At 44.0% G+C, this 27,648-nt stretch overlaps 1 protein-coding gene across 1 annotated transcript in view; it reads left to right on the forward strand.

Annotated features, from left to right (window-relative positions):
- Positions 1 to 27,648, forward strand: part of SerT (Serotonin transporter) — an 81,129-nt gene that overhangs the window by 36,098 nt on the left and 17,383 nt on the right. The window contains exons 5-10 of the mRNA XM_084596897.1: positions 14,030 to 14,164; positions 14,873 to 14,976; positions 17,656 to 17,780; positions 21,534 to 21,646; positions 22,962 to 23,093; positions 26,625 to 26,724. Of these exons, the coding sequence (XP_084453023.1) occupies positions 14,030 to 14,164; positions 14,873 to 14,976; positions 17,656 to 17,780; positions 21,534 to 21,646; positions 22,962 to 23,093; positions 26,625 to 26,724 (709 nt within the window). The remainder of the gene's footprint in view (positions 1 to 14,029; positions 14,165 to 14,872; positions 14,977 to 17,655; positions 17,781 to 21,533; positions 21,647 to 22,961; positions 23,094 to 26,624; positions 26,725 to 27,648) is intronic.

The raw sequence follows: 27,648 nt of genomic DNA on the forward strand, positions 1-27,648 counted from the left end.
CTAGCTTCCATGCAGAACACTGGTTCTTTTCTCTGTATATCTTCAACTCTTTTTGCATAACATCTAGCGCCTGCTTGCGCAGCGTTCAAGGGGGTGTCAACTTCTGTAATTCGTTTCGTTGTGTTCATTCAATTTCATCTTTGTAATCACTCAAAAATAGACGCCATACTTCTCGCGACACGGTCAGCAGATTAGACCCTATCGATTACAGTGCGGTTATGTATTAACATAGCGAACAATATCTTTATATTATAACCGTAAAATAACTGTAGGTGATGAAGTGTAACATTACAGCCGTCGGCAAATGATTGAGGCTTCGCAAGTAATAGGTCTGCTTAGCATTCGATCTATAAAACAACGGTAATTTCGGGGCTGAAAATTTTAATATTAAAAAAAAACGGTTGTTCATAATTCAGAAATTATGTCAATATTTTACATAAAGAAAGGTTTCAATTCTAAAATTGCTGGCTGAAAGTGAACATACATAGGTTAATTTCCTAAATAAAGCGCCAGAGAAGTTGCGAAGGCATATGGCGTTTATGGCCCAGGTGGTTAAATTAATAAAGTTAAATTGGTTCACAGGAAGGGAAAGGCGCAGTAACTGTCACACTTGCTCTGTGGACACCCGAACCGCGCCGTAAGGGAAGGGAGGAAGGTGGGAATGAAAGTGGAAAGAGAGAAAGAGGAGCCGTAGTGGAGGGCTACGAAGTAATTTCGACCACCTGGGGATCTTTAACGTGCGCTGACATCGCACAGCACACGACGCCTCTTCGTTTCGCCTCCATCGAAACGCAGCCGCCGAGGTCGGGTTCGAACCCGGGAACTCCGGCACAGTAGTCGGGCGTCTTACCACTGCACCACCCCGGCGGGGCCCCAGGTGGTGGCAGTTTTGTATTTCGCTACTGTTGCGAACCACCGGCCGAGCGCATCAGGATAATGGTGGCCACAAACGCGTTTGCAGGCTTTATCTCCGCTGGGGATGGATCGCTTCCTTCAAAGCAACTGCTTCTGGTTGAAAGAAAACAGGGCGGTTACTTATGTGTAACGCTGAATTCAGCAATAGCTATATGGGTATTCAAATTTATTGATATAATAATGTAAACTTACTAAGGTAAGGCTAGGCAAAAATTCAGGAAACCTTATCTTTAAGCAAGTTGAATACGTTAGCGTCAAAAACACCGCTGTCTAAAATTTAGCGAAGGCTTTTTGGTTTCGGCGTCAGCATTGGCAGTGTCGGTGCCATGGCCGGGTATTCACTGGTCGCCGGATGGCATGAAGTGACGACATCGATTGCATTTTTCAGGTATATGTATATATATGCAATAAATGATGTGGAAGAAGTTGGCATAATTCTGGCGACATTACCAGCAGCAGCAAAATTTTAGAAATGTCCAGTATGCGAAGGCTTACTCAACGAGCTTTTAGATGCGTACTTTGACGTTCAATATTTCGAGGCACATGTCGAATGGTTTGGTTTGGTTTGTTGGGTTTAACGTCCCAAAGGGACTCAGGCTATGGGAGACGCCGTAATAGAGGACTCCGGAAATTTCGACCACCTGGGGTTCTTTAACGTGCACTGACATCGCACAGCACACGGGCGCCTTGCTTTTTGCCTCCACCGCACTTTCCTGGAGCGTTACAATCTAAAACTGACGCCTTGCTTTTCGCCTCCACCGAAAAGCGGCCGCCGAAGCCGGGATTCGATCCCGCGTCCTTGGGAACAGTAGTCGAGCGCCGTAACCACTGCGCCCCCCCCCTCCCCCCATTGTCGAATGAATAAAAATATTTCAAAAGAGAATTCACAAATGATGTTGACGCCTTCAGCCACGCAGTTTATTATCACCTTAAAATAAGAAAACAATAAGTATATTCATAACTTATTATATCATCTAATCGTAGAGGACTATAACAAACATGAAGTGCGCCTTACTGTACGAGCCAACCGCATAGGCCGCACTAACATATGCGTTGCAGTTTATAAACAGTGGATAAAGGTAACCCGGCATAAAAAAAAATGCATCTGCTTTCCTTAAACCTTGTAGGAAACCGACGAAAGAAGACTTAGACCAAAACACCCAAGAGCATCAATATACAGTCGCATACATGATATGAAAGAAACGCGCCTATCGAAGAAGGCTGTTAACCAATACCATGAACTGGTCTCCGTGTCGTCGTGGTCAGCCTTGGACCTGCTAGCGTAACAACACATAACATAGCGGAGGAAAGGGATTCAACAGAGCTCTAAATCGGACCAAACCACCAGTTATGAAATCAGTCGTCGCTGTTGCCCGTAGGCCTTCTTTGAGTGGCAGCTCCCACTGCGTTCTTGACATGTATCGGACTACAAACGTGCTTACGTTCAGCAACTCTACTTCATTCCTCATGAGCTCAACAGAGAGAGAGATAAAGCACTGACCCATTCGCCACTACTTTATCGGGCGAGCGAACAAACAAAAGGGCCGTGCTCAGACAAGGCCCCGGAGGCGCGTGGGACCGACAGGACAAACGGGACCGCATTATGATTACTCGAGAGTGAAAGGAAACCAAGAGCGGCGCGATGACATTAATAAATCGGTTTTGATTAACTGCCAGTTGGCGATATCAAATCTTTCTCAACTTTCCGCTCTATTATGATTACTCGTACACTGGAGGCGTTGGCATTTTCAATCGGTAACCCAATGCTTATGGGGAATATATCATTATGGAAGCATGCGTGCACATACACTGTCGTTAAGACAGAGCATCGGACGGAGTCCAAACTCGTACTTTCCTGACGCCGTATAAATGTTTGTTGCAACATACGCAATGCTCAATAAAGCAATAAGCCGCTTCGGGGCCGATACAGCTGATATGATGATGAGGATCAAATAGCGAAACAGGTTAACCACGTCATAACGTTTGCTAACAAGGGGCAGGTAACACATCGTACACGGTGCATAGATGGCACAATAAAAATTGATGCTAAACTTGTCGTGTGAAGGTGAAGTTGTCCAAAGCCGGTGTCAGCCAGCGCCTTAAAGGAGGAGACCCGAAGCCTTGGGCTCCTCAAGCCCTCAGCAACGCTCGGCAACAGGTGATTAGTGGCAGCCTCGCCGTCACCCAGGGCAGCAGCGCCGGGGCTCCGGAATGCGGCGCCCGGGTGTCGTCTTCAAGTTGATGCGCTGCTTCTTCCTGACCCGCAGGAGTAAGCTGCAGCGCACTCTTTTCGCGTGCGTTCTACCTAACTTGAATTTCACTCTTTCTTACCTGTGCCTTGTTGCAAGTAAAACCATACAAAAAATGTTTCGACCAAATTCTATCCAGTTACGCGCGCTGCTTAATCCTTTCACGATCGATTTCCATCGATGTGGCTCCACGTGCTCGATAGCGAAATAGGAGAAAGGAGAACTGAAATGTAAGAAGACGAAGAAGTCTGATCTCCGTTATTGTCCTGCGCTTCTCTCAGCGGTCCCTGTCCATGACGTTGAACGGTGTGGCAAAGAAAAGCTGTTACCACCTACTTCGTTGTGAACTTCCGGCAACGGACGTCGATGGTCGGTGTTTATGGGTTGCTTATGGCAATTCTAGCTCACCATGCAGTTTGAAATCTACGAAAAATGCATTCGCTTGTGGCCTGCGCCCATCCGCGGCAATCTGTGAATGCGAAGATTTTTGTGTTACGGATAGCAGAGGCCAGCTACGAAGGAAAGGGACGAGAATCTGGCCATAGTGGCCGATAGACTGTTTCAAATGTGCCGACTTTTTTTTTCTCTGTAGGACATAATTCGGCATTTAGCCTTGAGAAATAACTACGTGAGTCATTTTTACGACTTTGTGGCGTCATTTTCTCGCCCCCAATTTGTGTTTTTGTACCGAAATCTGCTACACAGTGGTGTATTGACTGCACTACGATGTGACTTCCTTTGCTTGTTTCTCCCGTCGTCTGCTCGTCAGACGCTGCCGTCAGGGATATAGTCGTACACAAAATTTGAGGCACTGCGCTAATGAATTGCTATTTTGCTGAAGAATTGTAGACCGGACGAAAGTAATCGGGAAAACAAATTAGCATATAAAAACGCACGGGGGGGGGGGGGGGGAGACACTCGATGCATATATCAAAAAGAGTTACCCGCCGCGGTAGTGCAGTGGTTGCAGCACTCGGATTCTGTGCCCAGGGATGCGGAATCAAGTCCAGGCCGCGGCGGCCGCTTTTTTATGTTGATGAAGGGGGAAAGGAAGGCACCCATGTGCTGTGCGATGTCAACGCACGTAAAAACTCAGGTGGTTGGAATTTCCGGAGCCCTCCACTACGGCGTCCATCATAGCCTGAGTCGCTTTGATAAGTTAAAACCCCATGAACAAAACAGAAACGAGCTACTACGTAGTCACTAACCGCAGCGCAACTGTTTCGATTTAGGTGGTCTTTCTTCTGTGCATTGTAGCATTGTATTGTAGCAAGCCTTCTCACAAGGAATGCCAGTCAGTTGCCTTGTCTTATATCATATATGCCGAATGCTACAGACATCTTAAGGATCGCTATCGGGAGCATACCTGCGCGGCACTTTTCTCATAATGCAGTGACGTTCCGTGATAACGTTAGTGCTGCTTCTCTAGTGCAAGACCTATCACTTGTTATTTCATGTCATAGGGCCATGATAAACAAGTTTAACTTCTTTTTTTCAATATGAAATTCGCAAGAGCGCTGTTGCACTGTACCCAGAGTGTACTTGTATTCACGTTATATTGGCCTGCATCCTCTTTCACGCGGCCTTAAGATGCAAATTGACCTTCTTAAAGGAAGCAAGTCACTCTTGTGTCGGGAACAACTGCATCTCATAGGCCATGTTGGTGGTCTAAAGGATGCGCTCGGGTTGTGAAATGGTTGGCGCTCATTCATATCTCAGTGAGTTCAAGGAAGCAAACGGATGAAATAGCGTCTGTCATTTAAAAATTTAGCATTAGTCAGATATTTACGTAAAAGTGCAAACACGTGTTCCGTCACCGATGACAGGTTTTGCCCCTCCATCGAAGCGACCGACGACGAATCCACGTCCTCAGGTAGAATACGCCGCGGGTAGTAAGGTGGCTTCTCCAACCCTCACAAGTCAAAGAGCAATAGATATTGTCAATATAATCACAAATACCTGATAAGCGCCAGTGATATGTGAAACGTTTCTACTACTCCAAGATGAAAAGGAACTAATTTTTTTAACCGTCTCTTCAGCCATTACTTTTTTGCATACACGTGTCATGGGTGGGGCCCTTTCATTCGCGACTGGTAGAAAATTCCAGTGGGGTGACTATGATAAAGGTGTTCCTTTACTGCGCAGCCTTGTGCCAGTATTTTACGCCGGAGCTGCTGACCGAATTAAATGACGCTCCACCCAAGGGACATTTTATATGTGCTGGGGCTCGCAAATACATAAAACGCCTACTCCTAAATAATGGCAGCTATAAACAAGATGAAGAAGGCGGTCCTCTCCGTCTTTACCCTGCAGTCCCACGACGCTTGTGGAGCACAGTTTTCCAGTTGTACCACGCACCCAGTCAGCAACTTTTTGCGGCTGTAGAATACTGCACCGCTCGAGCTTATTCATCTGAGCCGTCAGTATGACTGCAGATTTGAGAGTGGTGTACACGAACGACGGGGCGAGTATAACCTGCTCCTTATGTTCATAGTAGCCACCGTGGAACAATTAATTTTCCAGCGGGAGCCGTTATTGGGAAGAAAACTGAAACCGGACACAGGTGTGTTTAGCCTAATAACACATGTGGCTTCATAAGAGGAGCTCTACGGAGAGGAAAGAGTCACGACCAGAAGGAAAGAGATACGACAAAACGCAGTCACGGCAATATCGGGCAAATGGTAAGTAGGCTTTAAGAGAATAAAAACAGACATAAGGAGTGGAACGGGCCACTCGTGTTACCGAACTGCAAAGTGTACAGGGTAGGAAATCGACTGCACCACCAAGCGGAAAATATAATATTTACAACAACGGATAAGAGCGCCAGATAGAGGCTCACACATCATTGCACAAGTGGAGTAACCGGATAATACTGTGATTTTGAACGCATGTGACAGCAGTTCGATTCGCACTTGGGATTCCACCGCTTGCTCAGCTTCTTTAATGTTCGCGCCAAGCGAGTCACTTGTTGTTGGGGGGAATTAAGTTTCTCCATGCAATAAAGCGAGGAAACCTACTGTTCATTTTCTATGTCATTAGTAAGAGGCCACGTCAGTTAGCCGCTGTGGTCGTGGACACCGCGATATGAATCCGTGGTCAAATGTGCTCTACTCCGCGTGCTCGAATGTGCGTGCGCTGAGTTCGTGCAACTAAGGACTGCGCTATCTCTTTTTACAGGTTTTTGATGGCGTGAGAACTTTTTCTACTGGCCGAGAAGCGCTCTCATTTTGGATGTTTTGAAGCTGCATGCCAGAATTTCTCAATCCACAATAACTGGTCGACTTTGAACAAGATTTTAGGCGTGTATATTGAATTCGTCGCAATTAACAGCCTATCTTCGGGTCAGTACACAAACGTCATGGTTTACTAATCAATAGAAACGGCACAATGGGACGATCACAAGAAAATAAGAGGGATAGGAAGAGCACATAAGGCGCTCTGTCGATCCCTCTTTTTTTCCTGTTATTGTCTCCTTGCACCGTTTCTATTGTTTAGTGTGCACCAACTAGCCCTTCAGCAAGTACTTCTACATAATTTACTAGCAACATAAAAGACTATAAAATAGGAAAAAGCGTCTTAATCCACCTGCAAAAAATTATTCAGGTGGCTCACATCATTGGGAAACCTATTACGAATCTCAGAACACTTACCTGACTGACATCCAGAGCAAAACGTTCTCTGTATCGTTCTACACTCCCTACTATTTTATTCGCTAATCCAGAACAGTTCTGGCAAGTACTAAACTCTCGTCTAGATTTGTCTATCAGCCTCCCGAATTAATCAAATGAACAGATCATTAATACCGAATGTGCTGATGAGTTCAATTCTGCGTCTTCTAGAGCGAAGAACCTGACAAGCCTTTTTAATTCCATCCAGCAACCTGCATTTATTGATCTATTCCATCTATCAATTTTTCATTAAATAACATTTTATCCAAAATCGAGCACATTAAGCTAATATCATCAGCCGGCACTGGCGAAATCAACTATAAAACACCAAGAAGTAAACAATATGAGGTTGCAGCATATTTGCTTTTAATATTCTCCCAGTCACCCTCTTCAGGAGACATCCCAGATAATTGAAAAGTGAGAAAGGTCTTCCCAGTATACAAATCAGGTAATAAATTCTCGCTAACAAGCGTAACATTCAGGACTGTCTAACATGTCATCTCAAATCATACCCATCCTAGACTGCAATATTTTTTTTTTCGCCGCTTGTAACGTGGTTTCCGGAAAGGGTTCTCTAGAGGAGCTCAGCTGGCACTTTTCGTTTGTCACCTGCATGTGAATCTTGACTAGCATTCAAACTGATGCCTTCTTTCTACATTTTGTCAAAGTCATCGATACGGTATCTTGTTAACATCTACTAATAAAATAAAATCAACTACTAATCCTGAACACCAAGTTGCAATTGGGAATGAGGAATGTCTAACAAATCGTTGAAAAATGATACTTGTCAACAATAACTTTCCCTGCCAGTAACTTCTAATATCTCCAAGGCTCTGTTCTTGGTCTGCTCCTTTTTAAATATATTTTAGCAATTTATTTTACAATCTTTCCTTGATAGCTCGCATGTTTAAAGATGACTGCTTATATACCGTAGTAATAATAACGCGTCTGATCAAACCGCTGTACAAATATACCTTAACAATATTCTATAATGGTGCAGCAATTCGCTAATGACCTTAAATGCCTGTAGTGAATGCATGTCATTCTGCGTCATAATGAACACTTTCTTTGTAGTATCTCTAATACGCAACTTAGATGCATTGCGACCTTATAAATACTTAGTTGTGACCCTTTAAACATATCTGCCTTAGCGAGCGCGTGTTACGAATGTCATCGCTACATTAAATAGGGCGACACGATTTCTCAAACGGCATGGCTATCTCAACGTTAATCTGCGCAGCGCCTCAGCCCATGTAAAATCATTGCGCACAAATCACTTGTTAGGTTCAAGTTCATGCGTCGCCTCTTTGGAACCCGCATCAATCTTATCTTATCGACTCATTAGAGTTTGTCTAAAATCGCGCATCCAGATTTATTCACTATCTGTACTATTTTGACGCTATATAATTTCTTCTTTCAAATTGAAATCTGAATTGTCGATGCTGTTCAGTCTATGTCGCATCGCCAGCCTGTAATTGTATCACAAATTCTTCTTTTCTTCCATTACTCAAGCACCAGGCATAGCGCCAGCAGTCCGCATATCTCACCGCACTGGGCACCCGTTTCAAGTTGTGCTCCCACGCGCTCGAACTTTCGCTGCCTCCCTTTTTCTTCCTGACCGGTACAGAATGGAACGGCCTTCCCCGTCACATGACTGCTTCCACGCACCTATCATCGTTTTGAGCAGATTTAACTGACTATTTTGTTCAGTGATTGTATATCACGAGATATTTGCGTTTTATATATAATCCCATCCATTATGCAATGCCTTCTCACGAGGCACCTTTATACTGTATTGAGACTGATCTCAACTGAGCTCTGCCAGACCTGGTGCCGAGCGACACTTGCTGCGGTGCGCAGCCACGGCTTCTGTGAGAACACGCTTATTCCTCAGGGCGATGTGCCTGCAGTTACACCCCGAATGTCACTACATTCAAGGTATCTGTGGAAGACTGACTTTCACTCCTTTTTCTACGTTTCTCTCCTATATTATCCCAACCCGCTTCCTTTCTGACTGTGCTGTGTGGTAGCCTTCTCTAAAAACGAAAAATGTCTGATGCGCGTATTCTCTTTATTTTTTAATTAATTCTAAAAATTCATTTCCCCTCTCAATTAGATCTTTTCTCGCTGTTTGCCCCAATACCACTACTATTCTCTCACTTGTTCGTATTTTCTAAAGAAGCAAAATCGAACTCCCAACGACAACTTTTCAAGAACAGAACCTCTCGATCTCTGAGCTGCATTTGCTTTCCTCCATGACTCAACAAAAGGTTAAAGCACTGCTCTATTTCTTTTTCTGATAATTCTGTTGCTAGGTTCTTAGCTTCCTTTCTCCATTCTGCTTCCTGAATATTAGAAACAGATATTTGAATAATTCTTCCTCACCTAATTTAATATATCAACCAAAAATATGCAGCATTTCTTTTAATATTAAACTTAATTGCCCTGCAAAGCCGGATATGTGCCAGATGCCTTCAGTCTGCAATATACAAGAGACAATAAGGCTGACAGTTACGATCTCTAAAGCAGAATAATAGATGCCGCTAGATCATGCATTCACCTTCAAATGGATGCCATCACCTCATTACAGCTTGAACTACCCACCAACGTTTCGCTCATGTCAGCGGTGAATAGTTAACAGTCGTAGATGAAATTTTAGGTATGTGCATCCATTCTGTGACAGTCCCATGGAGATACGTGCTGAGAAGTTCTGCTAGTTGACAAACGTCATTACTTTACGGGAAGACTCTATATGGGCTGCAATATACATTTAATGTTCTGGTATAAACATGATTTCAACCTTACAGCACATACAGCACTTTTATGATGTGTTGTATCATATGAGCATTAAAATAACAGCTAATGAATGACATTAGAATATTGGTTACCATTGAACCTTAAACTATCATTACTGTTGAAGTTATGATGTTATTGGATCATATATAACAATAATGTTGCTCTCCTGTATGCAAGAGATTTATAACATTAATCGAATGCATTGGTAGTACCTACCCTCGTGCTGAAGTATCGCAGAGGTTATCACGTAGCAAACAAAAGGCATCGGTATGCTAAGACCACGAGCCTCCCAGAACGTGTTGCTTCCATTGGATTAGGGCAGCTTTTTAACTATTATATTGTTTTTGAGCTCTCGCCAGCTCATGTAACAATTTCATCTCGCAGCAGTACGTCTTCATTAACAGGTCCGGCGCTCCGATGTATAGGATGAGACTTCTTTATCTTACATTTCGCGCCTCGTATGCTGAGTGGTTGTTTTATGATTAATTCTTTTCAGAGTTTCGTGCGTCCTTCTTGAAGCGGGTGCCGCATTTTCTTGTCCTTTGTAATCCTGCCTAACAAACCAGTGCACTAGAAGATAGTAAATATAGTATGTTCATTCTGCTCATGTAAATATCAACACTGTAGCCAGAAGATTGTGTGAATGTTTTCGCCGTTATATTTGAGACTGTTATCTTACCTTTTCCTTGTTACTTCTTTGACTATCTCAAGGGAGCTTGCACCTGCGTTGTAGAGGCGACAGGCGAGTGAAGAGCGACAGCTGCCAGAGTACAGAGCAAACTCCCTAAAAATTCAGTCCAGTATGGACGACCCCATTCGGTTCGCCCGCCGCCCTCGCGTCTAGGTATACAGTAGCTGAAACCCCAGGTAGGTGGCGACACTGCTCAACCGGCTCTACCTATGCGCTAAGGCACCATTTCGCAAGAGCGGTCGCCGGCGTTCTCCTTGGTATTTTATTTCTTTATTAAAGTGTAAGCATTGTATGGCTGTATAGGCGGGTTTCGGAGCTGTAACAGAGCTGTAACAGAGAAACTAGTTGGTATATCGGAAAATTAATGGTATCACCGGGTAGAGCGTCAAGGAAACGTGTGCAATGACAAAATGGTTGATGTGTATAAATTAGTTAAATACTTAGAGCCAATTGAGTCAGTCAGACGTAAAAATAGTCCGAAGGGGTAATATCTAAGTGCATTTTTGCATACCGTCCATGCCAACACAAACAATTAAGGCTCCAGGGCTTGCATATCAGCACTAGACTAAAGTCCTTAACCTGCTCTAATGAGGCAAAAAGGTCTTAACGGGTATTAAATTGATGCTTCCTCCTGATGCATGTGTAAAACTTGGGAACTTCGATTCTCTTCACATTACCTAGATAATATCGCCCTTTTCCGGCTCCGGGTTGTGTTATTCTTTACAAAGGGCTCATTTATAATACAGGAAAACTGTTAACTATAACACAGGAAAGTTATTAGCAACTAACATTCTAGCGCAGTAATAGAAAGACATGGCGTGAAACAAAAAATAACATAGTACTGGAAGGTTTGTCCTGTCTGATGACGTCTTCTGCTGAGGCGCACTGCCTCCGCGCCGGTGCGCCGGAACTGACGTCAAACACTGCACGAGTAGGCCATCCCTTTGTGCTCCAGCCGAATGTGTGGAAGACATGGAGAGTATAGTGCCTAGAACGGAGAGTGCCGTTGTTCTTTTTGCCGACTTTTCCCCGTAGCCTCCGATACCCTTGACTGTCTCGGAGGCTATCCTACGTTCGTACAAATGGTGTATAGAGCGAGTTGCTAACATGTTCATCATTTTTTTACTTTATGCCCACCTGAAATGCTTCCTCTCTTGTTCTCTTCATCGAAGTTCGTTATCGGTCGCTGCAGAGTGAATGCGGATACGATGACAACGCCATCTGCGCGCAGCGTCTGCTAGCGCGCACTGGACGACGGGATTGCGCTATGTTCCGCCGTCGGTCGCCACGGTGTCACCGTACCGCACACTCGTCTCGTACTCGCCTCAGCCGAACGTGCGGCTCTGCATGAGTGGCTACCAGCCGAACGTGTGGTAGCGCATGAGTGTGCAGAAAACTTCACGAGTGCCGTCAGCCGAAGACACCATAAAATGTACGCGATATAGCTTACCACGGCATCGGGACGTGCCTAGGATGCACGATTTGCTTCCGAGTCCAGTGGTGTAATTACAAGTCCGTGCGCCCGTATATATCTTGTGTGTGCTTGCGTTCGTGCGTGCCTGTGTGTGTGTGTGTGTGTGTGTGTGTGTGTGTGTGTGTGTGTGTGTGTGTGTGTGTGTGTGTGTGTGTGTGTGTGTGTGTGTGTGTGTGTGTGTGTGTGTGTGTGTGTGTGTGTGTGTGTGTGTGTGTGTGTGTGTGTGTGTGTGTGTGTGTGTGTGTGTGTGTGTGTGTGTGTGTGTGTGTGTGTGTGTGTGTGTGTGTGTGTGTGTGTGTGTGTGTGTGTGTGTGTGTGTGTGTGTGTGTGTGTGTGTGTGTGTGTGTGTGTGTGTGTGTGTGTGTGTGTGTGTGTGTGTGTGTGTGTGTGTGTGTGTGTGTGTGTGTGTGTGTGTGTGTGTGTGTGTGTGTGTGTGTGTGTGTGTGTGTGTGTGTGTGTGTGTGTGTGTGTGTGTGTGTGTGTGTGTGTGTGTGTGTGTGTGTGTGTGTGTGTGTGTGTGTGTGTGTGTGTGTGTGTGTGTGTGTGTGTGTGTGTGTGTGTGTGTGTGTGTGTGTGTGTGTGTGTGTGTGTGTGTGTGTGTGTGTGTGTGTGTGTGTGTGTGTGTGTGTGTGTGTGTGTGTGTGTGTGTGTGTGTGTGTGTGTGTGTGTGTGTGTGTGTGTGTGTGTGTGTGTGTGTGTGTGTGTGTGTGTGTGTGTGTGTGTGTGTGTGTGTGTGTGTGTGTGTGTGTGTGTGTGTGTGTGTGTGTGTGTGTGTGTGTGTGTGCCTGTGTGTGTGTGTGCGCCTGTGTGTGTGTGTGTGCGCCTGTGTGTGTGTGTGTGTTTGTGTGTGCGCCTGTGTGTGTGTATGTGTGTGTGTGCGCGCCTGTGTGTGTGTGCGTGTGTGTGTGCGTGTGTGCGTGCATGCGTGCGTGTAGCAGATGCAAGCATCCAATTGCACCATTTTTTGCCACATCTTATCTCACGTAGCAGTCATTTCACAGCTGTAGCTGTAGAAATGTCTGCAAAGGAGAATAATGACAGGTCAATGGCATGGAATGTTTAATTACTTGACATATATAGTCAACAGCGGGTGATGGTGAATATCGTAAAAGAGCAAGGCACGCAGGGAAGGCACACATGACAAGCTGACGTGTGTCTTTCTTGCGTGTCTCGCCCTTTTGAGGACGAAAGTAATACTTCACGAGATTACATTAATCAATAATTCAGGGCTTGTATTGCCTTGAGATTGGTATTGGTCAACATAGTACAGCAACGGCCCGCCCATATATCCAAGCCGTGTGCAACTTAGCGCCCACCCTGAATCACCTTGATGGATGTTGGACTTTTCGCCACTCACGTTTCATCTCTGACATTTAACCTTCAAATATTAATCTCTTGCACTACATGCCACCCCTACACGAGCGCCTAAGCGACGTCAGTAGTCACGCTGTTAAGGGATAGCACATTTTTTCGCGCGTCCACTTATTTCAGCTATGTATAAACCATACCAATTTTTGCGCAACAGTACACATTATGAAGCAATTCCAGCATGCCGAACTATTCACCTTGCTACCAATGAAACCGAGCGATCACGTGTGTACTAGACGAAATTCAAGATGCACTTCGTTGTCCTGCGCTCAGATCGCTTCCTACAATATTAGAATATTCAACGCATCTCATCTTGTTATATGAGTTTACTAACGCCGGACAATGAGGGCAGTCTGGCTGCCTTCATTGACGAACTAGCATCCCCAATGAAAGCGACCACTCAGGTAAAACTGTGCGATCACCGTAAACGCCGAAGAACGTGGATTTTTGTTTATTTACTTCTTTTTTGTTGTTTTGGTTTACGCCTTTACGACAAACCGATGCACTAAATTCCTTGGTTACAGACGTGCTTTGAGCGGCAAGGAGTTGGAGAAAAACATTTACTGTGGCACTGAAATGATTTCGGAAGGGGAAGTGGGGATGTTTATGACACTGGGTGGCAGACCCTATTCCTGGACGCTATTGACCGCCCCGCTGCCCGAGCTGTCTGGACCAGGGCCTACTGGGCCTCAAGGTCCGAGCTGCAAAAGCTTTTTGGTTCCTGAGTTGTACTCGACTACGACAGAACCTGTGAACTTACGACGCATGCAAACTGAAAACCACGCAGCAACACTATAAACTCCGTCGTTTTGTACTGGCTGTCTCCCCCCACCCCCTTTAAAAAAACACTGCTGATGTGTTCTCGCAGGCCGTGTGGGTGACGGCGACAATGCCGTACGTGGTGCTCCTTATTCTGCTGCTGCGGGGCGTGACGTTGGATGGCTCGCTGGATGGCATCAAGTACTACCTCTACCCGCAATGGGACAAGCTGCTATCCAGCGACGTGAGAGGCCATGTGTTCATAGGACCCGTCAAAGTACTTAAAGCTACCGTCAAGGTTGATTTCAATATCTAGAGAGGACATTGGAGCCTTCATGGGCATTTGAGGAATTAGATTTCTTTGGGGCAAGGACCGACACGTTGAACCTAAGGTTGAACCCCAGCAGCTCTCAAGAAACCATTAGAGTAACATTATACAGATTTCCGTAGGCGTACAAACTGATTTCGAGATTATTTCTGCTAATATCTATGCGTATCGTTCAGTAAAAATGGCTTTTATTACTGATGAAGCTTAATTTTCCCTTAAAACTGCAATTATATTCGTGATACCAAGGGAAATTAAAAGCCACGTGATATTACCTGCCTCTTTGAGGTGACAGGTAGTGTAACCTATAGTGTCAACAAACCCGCACGCGCCAAACCTTTATGACCTAACTTCACTGTATTCTCCACCGATGATGTTATTTGTATGCATTTATTCTATTTGTTTAGCTAACACCAGCTACAGGTATCACGACTGCTACAGACGACGGCTACAAGAATCTTTAGTCGTTTAAACCGTTTGCAGCGCAATCGACGCTCTAGATTGCATTATCGAACAAGTAGAACTACTTAGGATCCACTTATCCAGTGGTAAAACTACGGGTTTTGATCACTATGACCATTTCAGGAGTTCGTAAGGCTGCCTTTTTGATGCATGTTTTCCTCGCAGGTGTGGATCGACGCTGCTACACAAATATTTTTCTCCCTTGGACCAGGATTCGGAACATTGCTAGCACTGTCCAGCTACAACAAATTCCACAACAACTGCTACCGGTAGGAGTTTTGTCGCTTCGTACTTACGTCTTTTTCTGAACATTGTTGTCTGGTCGTGATTATGCAGGTATCAGACATATCACTTGACGTCTATAGTCCTGCAATTTTTTACCAGAGGTCGGGGCTTGTATTTTCGTAACTTATGTCAGAAACTCGGTACATATCTATTGGTATTTTCGAGATATAGGAGGCTCGCCTCAATTGGTGCAGTGCGTGGCGCTACAGAAGAGAGTTCTGGGATATCAGCCCCTATAGAGTAACATTTTATTTTAATCTCCCTGTACACTCGCGTTTGTTCGTCAATTCATTTTAGCAGCCTCGTATTCGTCATGAGACATCTTTTAACCTTGAAGGTTTGCAGGAATAAACAATAAACAAGGAAGGAATTGATGCGCGATGCCTCAAAGCATATAACATGCTAGTGGAGTGGTATAATTGGCCGAGGCGCACTTTGTCGATAAGATTCAATCGACCACATCGACGACAGATGTCTTTGTAAACCGGGTAAATGACAAAATCAGATCAGGCGTAAGAAGCCAAGTGATTGCCAGTTTTACATGCTACTTCCCACAAAACAAAATACGACAGCCTGACAGTTACTATCACTTGGGATTTCACTGATAGAGTCACAACCTTCTGCGTGTTGTTTATATATATTTATTTTATTAACCGCACGGTGCGTTACAAAATACACAGTTACAATCGTACCTACGCGTACAAGACCCATGTGGTCTCTTTTTTTCCGATATCTCTTCTCGGGGCTATAAAGAGGGCCTGAGCACCACTCTCTGTGTTATTATGCGGTAGACTGAAGATAATAAATGAATTCAAGACCACCATGTCTCGCCATTGTTCGTTCAATTCTAGTTTCTTCTTTTAGTAGACTTGCTAGTCAGATTCAAGACAAAGTGAGAATATGCTTAGGCATACCCAGAAGTTTTGACAAATTGCGGCAAAGGGGTTTCGCATATTGTACAGTTGCGCCACAACAATTGCTGTAATCACGCATTTTTTTTGCAGAATTTTGCTATTCATTATCAAAAATTGGCACCGTCGTTTTTAAAATTACTCGTTAATAGTGCAAGGCAAAGTTTTGCTACGCCTTGGACGCTTATACCGTATCTATCGATATGTATGTTGATAAAACTGCCTTAAAGCACTCCTGTCTCCACACAGTCATTTTTAAAGGTGCAGCGAATTGGATTTCTATGGCAGTTTTAACAGCCCGTCGCAAGAACAGGAAGAAACTTGGAAAGCAAATTGTTGCGACGCACCGGAAGCTTATACCATTCCCAGCAACATCTTAACAACAGTATCTTTTAGTATTCCACAGCTGCCGTACGAATAAATGGTGTCTTATAATGATGATCTTGAAATATAATGCGCATAAATAATAAAAATTAAATGGAAATCGCCTGAAGTTATGCCCTACCATTACTAAAGATAACAAATCACCACCTCACTGAACACGTACGACGTAACAAGGCACCCGTTAACAGACCAACGTGTACGAAGCTCCTGGCGTCTGGATTATGCCTGCGTAAAGACTTTCTTTCGTGTGACACTGGTGCAATTTACACAAGCTCTCCTAGTTTCGGAAATATCGCCGGGTGCCTAAAGAAAATCTATTGCGTTCGGCTTGCACGTGTTTCAGTCTAACATGGAAAATACCTGTTCTCAAGCACTCTCTGCGCTGTTGCTACCAAAACAAAATCACTGAGTGACATTTAGCGACCTACCTACGTCATTAGCTAGCGCACATTTACGTAATAAAGATTTCAATAAATATTTTATTCAAAATTTAGATAACATCTTAATATACTGGCAGTTACCTTAGTTTTCGAGGCAAACGCTGTGGGGCGTTTTATTTATTTTTCTTGAAATAGTTCACAACCAAATTTGCGGCGACTACTAGCAATGAATTGTTCAGAGACCAACGTCCAATATCTAAAGAAGTTTCTAAACGCAGGTAACCTTTCCAAGCCGGTAAACGCGGCATGCTCCATACCTAAATAGGGAGACATATTTTCAAAATGACGGCTGATTAACTAGAGGGGTGCAACATTCTCAGGAATCAAGAGCAGGAGCGAGTCCAGACACTGGGCCGCTCGCTCGGGGTGACCGCGTCTAATTAGAGAGCAGTGCGATGACTCTAGTTTTGATGTTTAAATTTATTTGACGTGCAGATAGCATGCTGTGGACCAAATAAATATGCATTGTTAGAAACAACGAGAGCACCTGCTCAGCTCTCTCCAAATATGATAATTTCAAGGCAGTGCATACATGCTCACCAGGATTTACAGGGCAGCAAGAGACTGCAATTTCGCCATCAGACACCATTTCCTCAAAGCTTCCTCATGAAACGTCGCTTAACTGTTCTTATGGACACGATGACAATCAATGTAATAATGCTGCGTTGTTAACAACAATTGCTGTCATTTTACTTGAACACTTTTCTCACACTGAATAAGTGGTACTGATCCGTTTTAGCTTCATTTGATCCGGCTATGCACCCATATTTTTATTTTACTTTAGACAAAGGTCCCTACAAAGATCCCCTGAAGGAAATGCACTTTTCTTCATTTCAAATCCATTTACCGTTTTTGGACCGGTTAAACTGAAATGCTAAAGCTGATTTTCATTATTCTGAAAACCCCTTCGGCGCTGTCTCTCTTACAGTGATGCTCTGGTAACAAGCATAATCAACTGCCTCACAAGCTTCCTGGCAGGCTTCGTCATATTCTCCGTGCTCGGCTACATGGCACACGTGCTTCAGAAAGACATAGAGGACGTCGCCACCGACGGTGAGCTGCTTTTCCATGGCAAGCGCTGCTACGGATCCTGTCGGAATTCGTAGTCAGAGGATGATCAATTTAGGGTTCACCTGCTGGGATAGAGTGCTATACAGCAGTTCATATTTCCAACAACATCGAACAAGACACAGGACAATAGCTAGCTGCTCATCCTTGTATTGCTCACTGCCACTTTCGTAGGCTCCAGCCATCATCACACTTGAAAAAAAAAAGTTATCAGATGGCCGGCCGAAGAACAATCCCCAGCTTATTTGCGATGGCTGTATATACTTCAGCCCTCATAATCCAGGATAGCACGTAACCATCGTGAGTGAACAAAGTCACGTGAAACTAAATTATACGTTGTTGACGTGGATGTTGTGCCCTTTGATGATGGCATATTCCTACAAGTATGTTGGCCACACATTTAGACATCAAACTATATTATAAACTCGGTTATCTAAAAGATAACAAATATGCATATAAATGAGTTCACTGTAAAGGGTCACTAAAAAAAACATAGATTAATTTTGAACCAATAAGAAACGAAAGCCAAGAGAGCGGAATCGGTGCATTTACACAGAACCCTTCCAGAAGGTATAATGAATTTCTCAGCAGTAGAGTGAAGGCTTTTACTTATAATTTCCTTATCTCGATGAGAAAAATGTTAAGGGTAGTAAGCGCTCTATTTGTTGGTAGCAAACCTTCACTAACCGTGTGTATGAAGCAGATCTTGGCTCACTGTAGAGTTACGTTATTCGAAAATGAAAACAGCTTGCGTCTACCACTGCTACTTCCTGGCTCTTAACACATTTCATATGCGAAACGAACATTTTTACAAATAATTATACAGATAACAGAATACATTTTACTATAGGATCTCGGCTACCATAGATCTAAGTGGTCTCCGCAAAGGTCGAAGGCAACAGCGTCTCGGTGTTTCTCGTAACATTTGTTCTGAAACCATACACACAAAGTTTGATCATTGGCGTCAGTCCAAAACGAGTAATATATATATATATATATATATATATATATATATATATATATATATATATATAGCTATTTTAATAGCTGGTGACACATGATTGAAGCTTCAGATTGTTAGAATATCATGAAAGAAAAGGTAATGACATTTTAGCAACCTAACGCTTGAATCACACCAGACCATCAGAAAGATAACTAGGCTTTTCGTTTGGAAATGACGTGGCTCTCGAAGAGCAAAATGAGATAGATTGGCATTTTCACAACCCGGTTTTCCCATTTAACGCTGTATACCTAAAAGCCATTGTGTCTGCACTCTTTTAGGCATCGCGCCGTATCTCTGCAGTTCAATGCCTAGACCCCAGATACAAGGACCTGCGCTTCCGCCGTGATTTTTTTTTATGCCACCGTTCGTTTCTTTGGCCCGTCACGTGATCACAAAAATGAAAGACCGGAGACCAGAAACACAGACAACGTTGATTTTCTCCAAATCGACAACGAAGCGTTTTGGCAGCAACTCCACGTGGCAGCAAAAAGCTCAATCCAAAGACTGGCTGTATCACCAGCAGCATTGCCTTCCGCCCCATGCGATGCTTTTCAGTACGCCTAAGGAACGTCGGTGAAGACGGCTTCCCTGACTAAAAGTTCACGGCCCAGAGACGCTGAGAGCTGCATGGCTAAGAGCTCACGCGACCCTCTGAAGCGATCACCTCACCATATAGCCCTCGGCTGGCCGCCATGCGGGCGACTGTCCTGCTGTGAGACCTGCTTCAAATCACGTGGCGTGAATGGTCGTGCAGAAACTGACTCTACATTCCACCTGCTTTCACAAGCTTGTTGCAAATTGTACACAATCTTAGAAATGTTTTCGAATTTCTTGATTGGGCCCTTCTCCGCCTCCTCTGCAGCATGCGGCTACACAGACACGGACGCCCTAAGACGCGTTACATCACCGATGAACGCTGCCTAATAAGGGCCACCGGATGTTCTTTTTTGTGTTTCTCGAATTCCTTGCAACCGCGTCTAAACTACATCAGCTGTAGCAATGAACATGTCGAGGCAATTTCAAATTTTCGTGTCAGTGCATTGAGATTGAAACAGCTGGATTTTTAACTTATCAGCTGCAAACAGACACGGGACAATAGAAAAGGAGACGCTACGTAGAGCACTTACAACAATGGGGTAAATCGGTAATTCATCTTTCTAGGCTAACAGCCCGTAATACCTAATCGAGCCACAAGGAAACAATGAAATGAACTCGTAGAGCACCTGCGTTGAGGACGCTTCCATGTTTGTTCAATACACTGTGCTTGCCCGCAGCAGGGAGGGGGGGGGGGGGGGGGAGTAACGGTCATCACCTTCTTGGGTACCTCCACTATTCTTACTCGTTTGCATCGTCCGCACACCTTCCAATGTCACGCAGATGCCTTCGACTCAACAACGTCCCGTGCATTGCGACGTACACAAAATTGCAACCATAGACGTAGGGGTTTAACTATTGCTTTTTACGAGGCATTAACTGTGCATGCCACGGGCGCCTGAGTATCAGATGAGCAGAGTGTAAGAAAGAAGAAAAGCGGGATGGACCACCGTCAGAGGCTCTTTCAGCAAACCAGGTTTGCAACCTCCAAACGCTTCAATTTGGAAAGCGCAGAATTTAGCCACCGGAGCTGATTCGGTAAGCGCTTTGCCACTGCACCGTAAGATTTCACCACGATGCAAACAAATATAAAAATAGCAGTGCGCAAAAATAATTTGAGACATTTTAGAATCCTTTTTTATTCATGGAATTGAAAACAAGGCGGGGGTGACGTATTGTATGCGCGGAATGAGCAACAGCGCGCTCACCTATGCCCAGTTTAGCCGAAGGGCGCTCGGCAATAACGACCCAGTATGCATAAAACAGACGACGGGATAGCAGAGCGCCTGTGTGCAGTCATAAAGTAAGCACGCATGGAGGTCTTTCGTTAATTCCGCAGTATATCGCCTTTCCCTCCAGTCGCTTTGATCACTTTCTTCTGCAATTTCTTGTCGCTCACACTCACGTACTTAAGAATGCTTTATGAAAACACGCTCACGTGCGCACACTGGTTTGTATGTACCTTGACTATCGATGCGTGCTGGGCTTGCTCTGACCCTTCTACAGCACTAAGAAAAGTTTTGCCAGCCGAAAGTGTTTCACCTGGAACTTCGCCCTCTCATCATTCAAATGAAAGCATGTAGAACATCTGTGGCTTTACGGGAGATGATCAAAACATAACGAGAAACACGTAACGATTACATGCGCTGATAATCTGTGCGAGTATATTATCTCTCCCAGCCCTCTCCGGAAGCTACCCTCCCCCCCCCCCCCCCCTTAAAAAACAAATGAGGAAAAGTTATATATAGCATGGCGCAAGTTAGCGGGAAATACACCGTGAGTTTATTGTTGTGATAAATATGGGCACAAGCTTGTTTACCTGATTCTACGTGGACGGAAATAATTATGTTCGTCTTATTATGCACTAAATGGCCTGCTGATCTGCGGCTGTAAAAGAGCAGCTCGAGAGCCAGAAGCAGTCGTATTAAGGTAGCATTTCGACTGAGCGTAGTTAAGACATGTGGTGGAAGCCTGATGTCTGCAAGTGCTCCAGTCAGAACTCTCAGGTTGGTCAGCCTCTGGGCTCTAACAGAGATCTTTTACTCTGATTGTTTACAAAAGGTGTCCTCTTTCTCAGCCACACAATATGATTGATACAGCCCCAAATGTGACATGCTGATGGTGCCTGTTCTTACTTACAGGTCCCGGTTTGGTCTTCATTGTCTATCCGGAAGCAATCGCAACGATGAAAGGATCAGTGTTCTGGTCCATTCTCTTCTTCCTCATGCTAATCACGCTGGGGTTGGATAGCACGGTATGTGGCTGCAGTGCCGCTTAGTAATTGTTATCACGGACGAATCCCTGTTTACTGAGCCGGCACTCCTCTGATAACCCTCGCTTAGCAAGGAACAGTTGTTTGTAGTTTTATTTTTTCTTCGGATAGAGCAATCATACGTGGACCGATTCTGAACCGGATTGCCCTAGCTTGCAACATCCATACGTCGCTGAAAATAGCTAGGTTTCCTCTGAATGGATTTATGAAGTTGTAGAAAATGTAATTTAATTCAGCGGTGAGGAAGGAAAAAAATTACGAGGGACTTTCGCGACTAAGAGCCGCATTCTGCTACGCAACTGGCACTTATTATAAAATAACTATATATTAGGTAAATAATTCTTAAACAGGGAATTATGTATAGGTTATAATTATTGATTAATGCATTATTAGTAAACAATTCATTATTTGGTCATTGATTGGCATGTGGCCATATAAAGCACGCATTCGCACATACTGTGGAGGTGATCTGTGATTGGTCGACGCCTCATGACGTCATCTAACCTCAGCCAATCAGAGCAGCTGCAAAGGCGGGACACATTCTGTCCACGACAGCATGAGTCATTAAAGGCTTTCGCCTTAAAAGCTACACATTCGTACCCACGCGCTCCGTTCAGACTACGAAACACAACAAAGTTATCCTAGCAAATGCAGTCACGTTGGGATGGCCGTTACGGAAGTGGTTGGTTAAAACTCGCACTTCGGCATGATGAAATGCCGTACTTTCAGATGCTAGGTCCTCTTGGACAACATAACTTAGCAAGAAATTAAATTTTTCTGTCAGTGCTCCTGTTTTTATTACCTTCATGGCACATTTTCTACCGTGGGACCGTATTACGGCACAGCTTTGGCGGATCTATGAAATTACGAATGAGAAAGGAAGGCGCACAAAGCGCCTTCTGTGTGTCTTAAGGACATCCCCTTTATATAACGTCACATCACTAATCATACTCAGCTCTCAAAGGTTGCCCAAATTTCCAGTAGTTCCGGTCTGGTAGAAAACAGACAAGAGCTATTATACATCTATTCCCTCTACTCTAAACATTAACCAGGAAAATGTTTTCTATATTCCATGTGAACCACATCCCTTACTTCGCAATCATACCTCCTTCGCCTTAAAAGCATTGGAAGGTCTTTTAGTTAATACAATTTACTTTCAAAACTACGGAGGGCAGTACAATATGCTACAGCACGTATAAAAAGCCGCCTGCCCGAGTTAAGGTTTTTTACATAAGGTCAGGTGATATCACACGGGGTCCAAGAATCTGATGGGCGAACATATTTCATTGCTTTGCAGTTCGGCGGTTTGGAGGCGATGCTCACAGGCCTCTGCGATGAGTACCCGCTGGTTCTTCGCCGACACCGGGAGATCTTCGTCGGCTGCGTGATTCTGTTCATTTACGCCTGTGCGCTGCCCACGACAACATACGTAAGCGCACGGGCACTTGCGTATTTCCACGCTATATGCTTATTTTCCTTTGCAGCAATCTTCTTTGTTGCTGTTGTTTTTTCGTCTTTGTTTGAACATAGGACCACCCCGCAATTAGTCGTTTCAATGCGTGTTTTAGTGTGCTAGATTTAGAGCCCACAGATTCCGGAGACATTTGTCCGGAGCCTATGGTTGACCTTACAATAAAAAAAAAATCACAGGATTAGGCTCAAATCTGCTTAAGAGCAGAAATGGGAAACGGCACTTTACAGGATTGTTTTTAATAACTGCATCGTCATTGTCTTCCCTAATTAGATCACCATCATCAGTATCGCTTTTTAGGCTAACTACAAATGTGCTATCGTTTATTACCACTGTCACTTACTACGTCGACATTGTCATCGCTACTGTCACCCGCATGCTAGAAAAAGGGAATTTACCTTCGGTTTCTCACAAGCCTTGAAAAGTAGTAGTTTGCGCGCTCGCCTGGGGATCGGAGGGATAGTGGCTCGAGTTCAAGTACAGAGACATATTTTTTTATTAGCTCTCAGTTCGTGCGATGATTTCCTGCGAACATTTCCTCTCGACATTATTGTAGCCAATGAGCATAGAAAGATAATAAAACATTATTTGGCAGTGAGTAGGTGTCTACCGCGCGGTGGGGCGAATAGATAAGTCGCGCCACTACCGCAGCCGCACTAAACTGTCAGTCTAATGCATTCCCTTTGACATGTCGCAATCTTCACCAACCTGTATCCGTTTGCAATGAATCTAGAGCACACTGCTATCACACCGCATATTTACCGTTGCTCCAACCAGCGATCGCCGATCTTTGCCAGAAGCTGGTTTGATCTTGAAAACTGAGCCTGAACCAAAACCGAAACCAAAGGGACACTCGATGTGTCCCTTAGGCCCACCTATTTCACGCTGGGCCTAACCACGCCAAATCGTTCGTAAATATTTATAGCGTATTTCGTTCCTTATTTATTTAATTACTTATTTGTTTCCTCTTTCTCTCTTTCTTTCTTTCTTTCTTTAATTTAAGACCAATAGTAACAGAAATCCGTTTTTATTGGTTGATTTTCATTAATGAATGATTGCTCTTTGATAGACGACGTGGTAATAAATCATTGTGATGCCTTGAAAAAGTACAGCAGGCAGATAAAGGAAAGATTAATAGCGCAACACAAAGACACTCACAAATCTGTAGCATTGCTCTGACTACCTGCCTTGTGAGGTTCATTGAATTTTGTTTAAAATGTGGTCGTATTTCTTCAGACGTGAGTTTTAATGGACTACAACAGGCAGTTCCAGTTTCGTGCCCCACCTGAAGTACAACACGACACCAGCGAACCTCCTCTTTGCTATGGATTTTCTGCTTGACTAAGGTGCCGCGTTCAGGTCTCGTCTAGAATGGAGGGCCCGGTTTCCCGAACTGAAAGAGTCAAGAGTACCATTTTTCTGCGCTTCAGCGCCTTGCATGGCTTACCGTGGCTTATCATGGCTTCAGACCCTCACTGCCTCCAGGCTTTCATGGTTGAAATGTTAATTATTACATTCTATCCATTTGTAGCTGGATGGCCGCCTTGATTTTCGCCATCACTCGCATCCGCTGCGGCTGAGCGTTTAATTCAAAATGTTCACATTTTTGCAACAGGATTGTTGCTAATGTTTGAAAGTGTTCGCTTAAACACTGTTCTTTATCTGCGTATCTTCATGTATGTGAGTTACGTGTGTGCGTGCGTGCAAACGGGCATCAAAACCGATCGTTCAAAAGATTTGTTATTGTTATCTGCATATTAGGTTAACGGAAGAGCGCACATAATTTCACGTGACGTGACATAATTTAACGTGGTCTGGTCTATGCTTTCCCTGAGAAATGCACCCTGTCGTGTATAGGGGTACACAGCCTCTGTCCCGAACAGTTAAAAGAACTGGACGCAACTAGGTGGTCTAAACAGTGAAACGCTTTTCAGGAATAAACTGTCTGCATCTCTAGACTTGAGTTAATTTGAAATGTATGCTTGTTAGCTTGCTGACTGGCTCGAATTACTATTCTGTTTTAATTCGGCATTTTGAGGTTTTATAGTAAGCGGCAAGTGATGCATGTATTCTTTTTATCCCGGCAGCATTAAAAGAGTATCTCTGTTCGAAATTCGGCGTTGTTGGTGGGGTGAGGGAAACAATGCGGGAATGAGATAGCCGGCAGTGATATGCGCTTAGGTCATTCGTTAATAAAATTATCTTCACTTGACCGTGTTCTGATTTGCTAACAGGCTGCGAACGGCTTTACTACAGAGACGGGAGGTTGAGAGGGGACTGAAACTTTCCAGGAACCTTCGCAATGATTGAGACGCACTATACTCTTACACCTCACAGCCACGCGCATGCGGCTTCGTTAAGGCGATGATTCATACGTATCTATGTCTGGTCGTGTGTCACATAATTAGGCAGCTTACGACTGCGTGGTAATGAGTGTGTGTGGGAGATAATAGAGGTACATTCTAAGAAAAGATTGGATAGCTGACTAGCAAAGTAGTTGTAGTCAAACCGAATTCGTAAGGAAACTGCAGACGGAAGGCAATTCAACCCTATCCCATCAAATCTGTAAACGCGCAGCTAAAGTCTCCCCTCAATTATAAATCTACAAATGTTGTGTAATCATTCCAGCTGTAAGGGTTCTAATACATATGACACTTTTGGAAGCGGCGGCCGGATGGACCGATGTGAGATTCGTAAAGGCGCAGGTCTTGAAGCTCATTTTGCATTTATACCTAATTGTAATGCATAGAACAAAGCATAACTATGGAACTAATTCCAGGAACCGCAATCGGCGCCTATTGGTCCGAGCACGCGAGCGGACTACAGCCAACTTTACGGGACATAGCGTCACATAGTGGCTTAGACTATGAGAGGGGGAGAGGTTGTTGATTTTGTGGTTAATTTCGGCCACATGAAGTTCTTGAACATGCACTGGCATCTCAAAGTGTATTATACGGGCAACATGCGTTTCGCCTCCATAAAAATGCGACTCGTTCCTTCGTTCATTTTCATTGAGTCACTCATTGGAACATTCGTTCTTTCGTTCGTTCGTTCGTTCGTTCGTTCATTCATCCATTCATTCATTCAGTATTTATTGCCAAGGATGTCGTGTGAGGAAGGGGGAAGCTGGAAGGCTTTTCCTGGCTACGATTCCGATGTTACCATACGAAAATCAGAATCTTTAATACATGCTTAGGGATGCAGTGCCGTGTTTATATCAGTATTTAGAGAATTCACAAGCCCACACCGGCAGCGGACTAGGCATTGCTAACTGACTACAATGACTTAGCTGGTTATCCGTTTTAGAGTGAAGAGCCTCCACCTATTAAATTACTCTGAAACACACGCTAGGCATCTTTTCTAGACGTAAAAATACGGCGCAGTTCCTTTGTAACCTAATGATGTAATTGCTACTTTATACCGATAGAAGCACACTGACATGTTCATAACCGTATACTTCGCATAAAAATTGTTTTTCTCATTTTGCAGGGAGGCAACTACATCGTCAGCCTGTTGGACACATACGCAACAGCCACGGGAGTCTTGTTCATAGTTTTCGTCGAATCTATGGTTGTATGCTGGTTCTACGGTAAGTACCGTCCTGTTTCTGAAACATCGTTATTTTATATTAACAAGTATAACTTCAAAAAGCCGAATGCATTTTCACATTCCGCTCCCGGAAACAAGCGAAACCGCACAATTTACACTGTGTAAACAGAAGGCGCTACTTCCCTTTTATTTTATTACACTGATGGTTACTTTGTGGTAACACTACCTATATCCTCAGAGAGTACAATTTTGTTTCTATTTAAGAAGGAAACAGATCGCAATGCATTGCTCGAGACAGTACATGACGTTAGCTTCCTGAACACCTCTCTACTGACTTGCCCAAGTCTCTGCCTTAAAACAATTTCCGATACTTTGATCATCTTCGCGAAATCGTTTAGCGATAGCTTATAAAGCTCGTTCGGTTGAAAAGTCATCGGGGTTGTAGGGGTGGTGGTGATGGTGGTAGTAGTAGTAGTAGTAGTAGTAGTAGTAGTAGTAGTAGTAATAGTAGTAGTAGTAGTAGTAGTAGTAGTAGTAGTAGTAGTAGTAGTAGTAGTAGTAGTAGTAGTAGTAGTAGTAGTAGTAGTAGTGGTAGTAGTAGTACACAGCACCGCGCATGGAAAATAATCGCGGCCTGCGTAAAAAGGTGTATCATGGTAATTTGGAGATCTAGGGATTGACGATAGATTGGCGTATGATAGGCGATGACAAGTTAATGAAATTGATTCTATTTATTGATGATATAAAAAATTGATCTACAATGAAATAATTGAAAAATGTGAGACATGCCAAAGGTGTCAAACTGCTCAGATTGAAAAACCAATGTTGGCTGATGCTAAGTATCGGTGTATAAAAAATTTTTAAATTTAGAAAAAGAAAAATACAGAGAACAAAAAGCCTAAAGTTAAACAAAATTGTTCCTGGGCATTAATGCTATCGCGTCGTAGACTATACTTCGTCTCAC

The sequence above is a fragment of the Amblyomma maculatum genome, chromosome 3, assembly GCF_055883805.1.
Source record: "Amblyomma maculatum isolate TAMU_Amacu chromosome 3, ASM5588380v1, whole genome shotgun sequence".
NCBI classification, from domain to species: Eukaryota; Metazoa; Arthropoda; class Arachnida; order Ixodida; family Ixodidae; genus Amblyomma; species Amblyomma maculatum.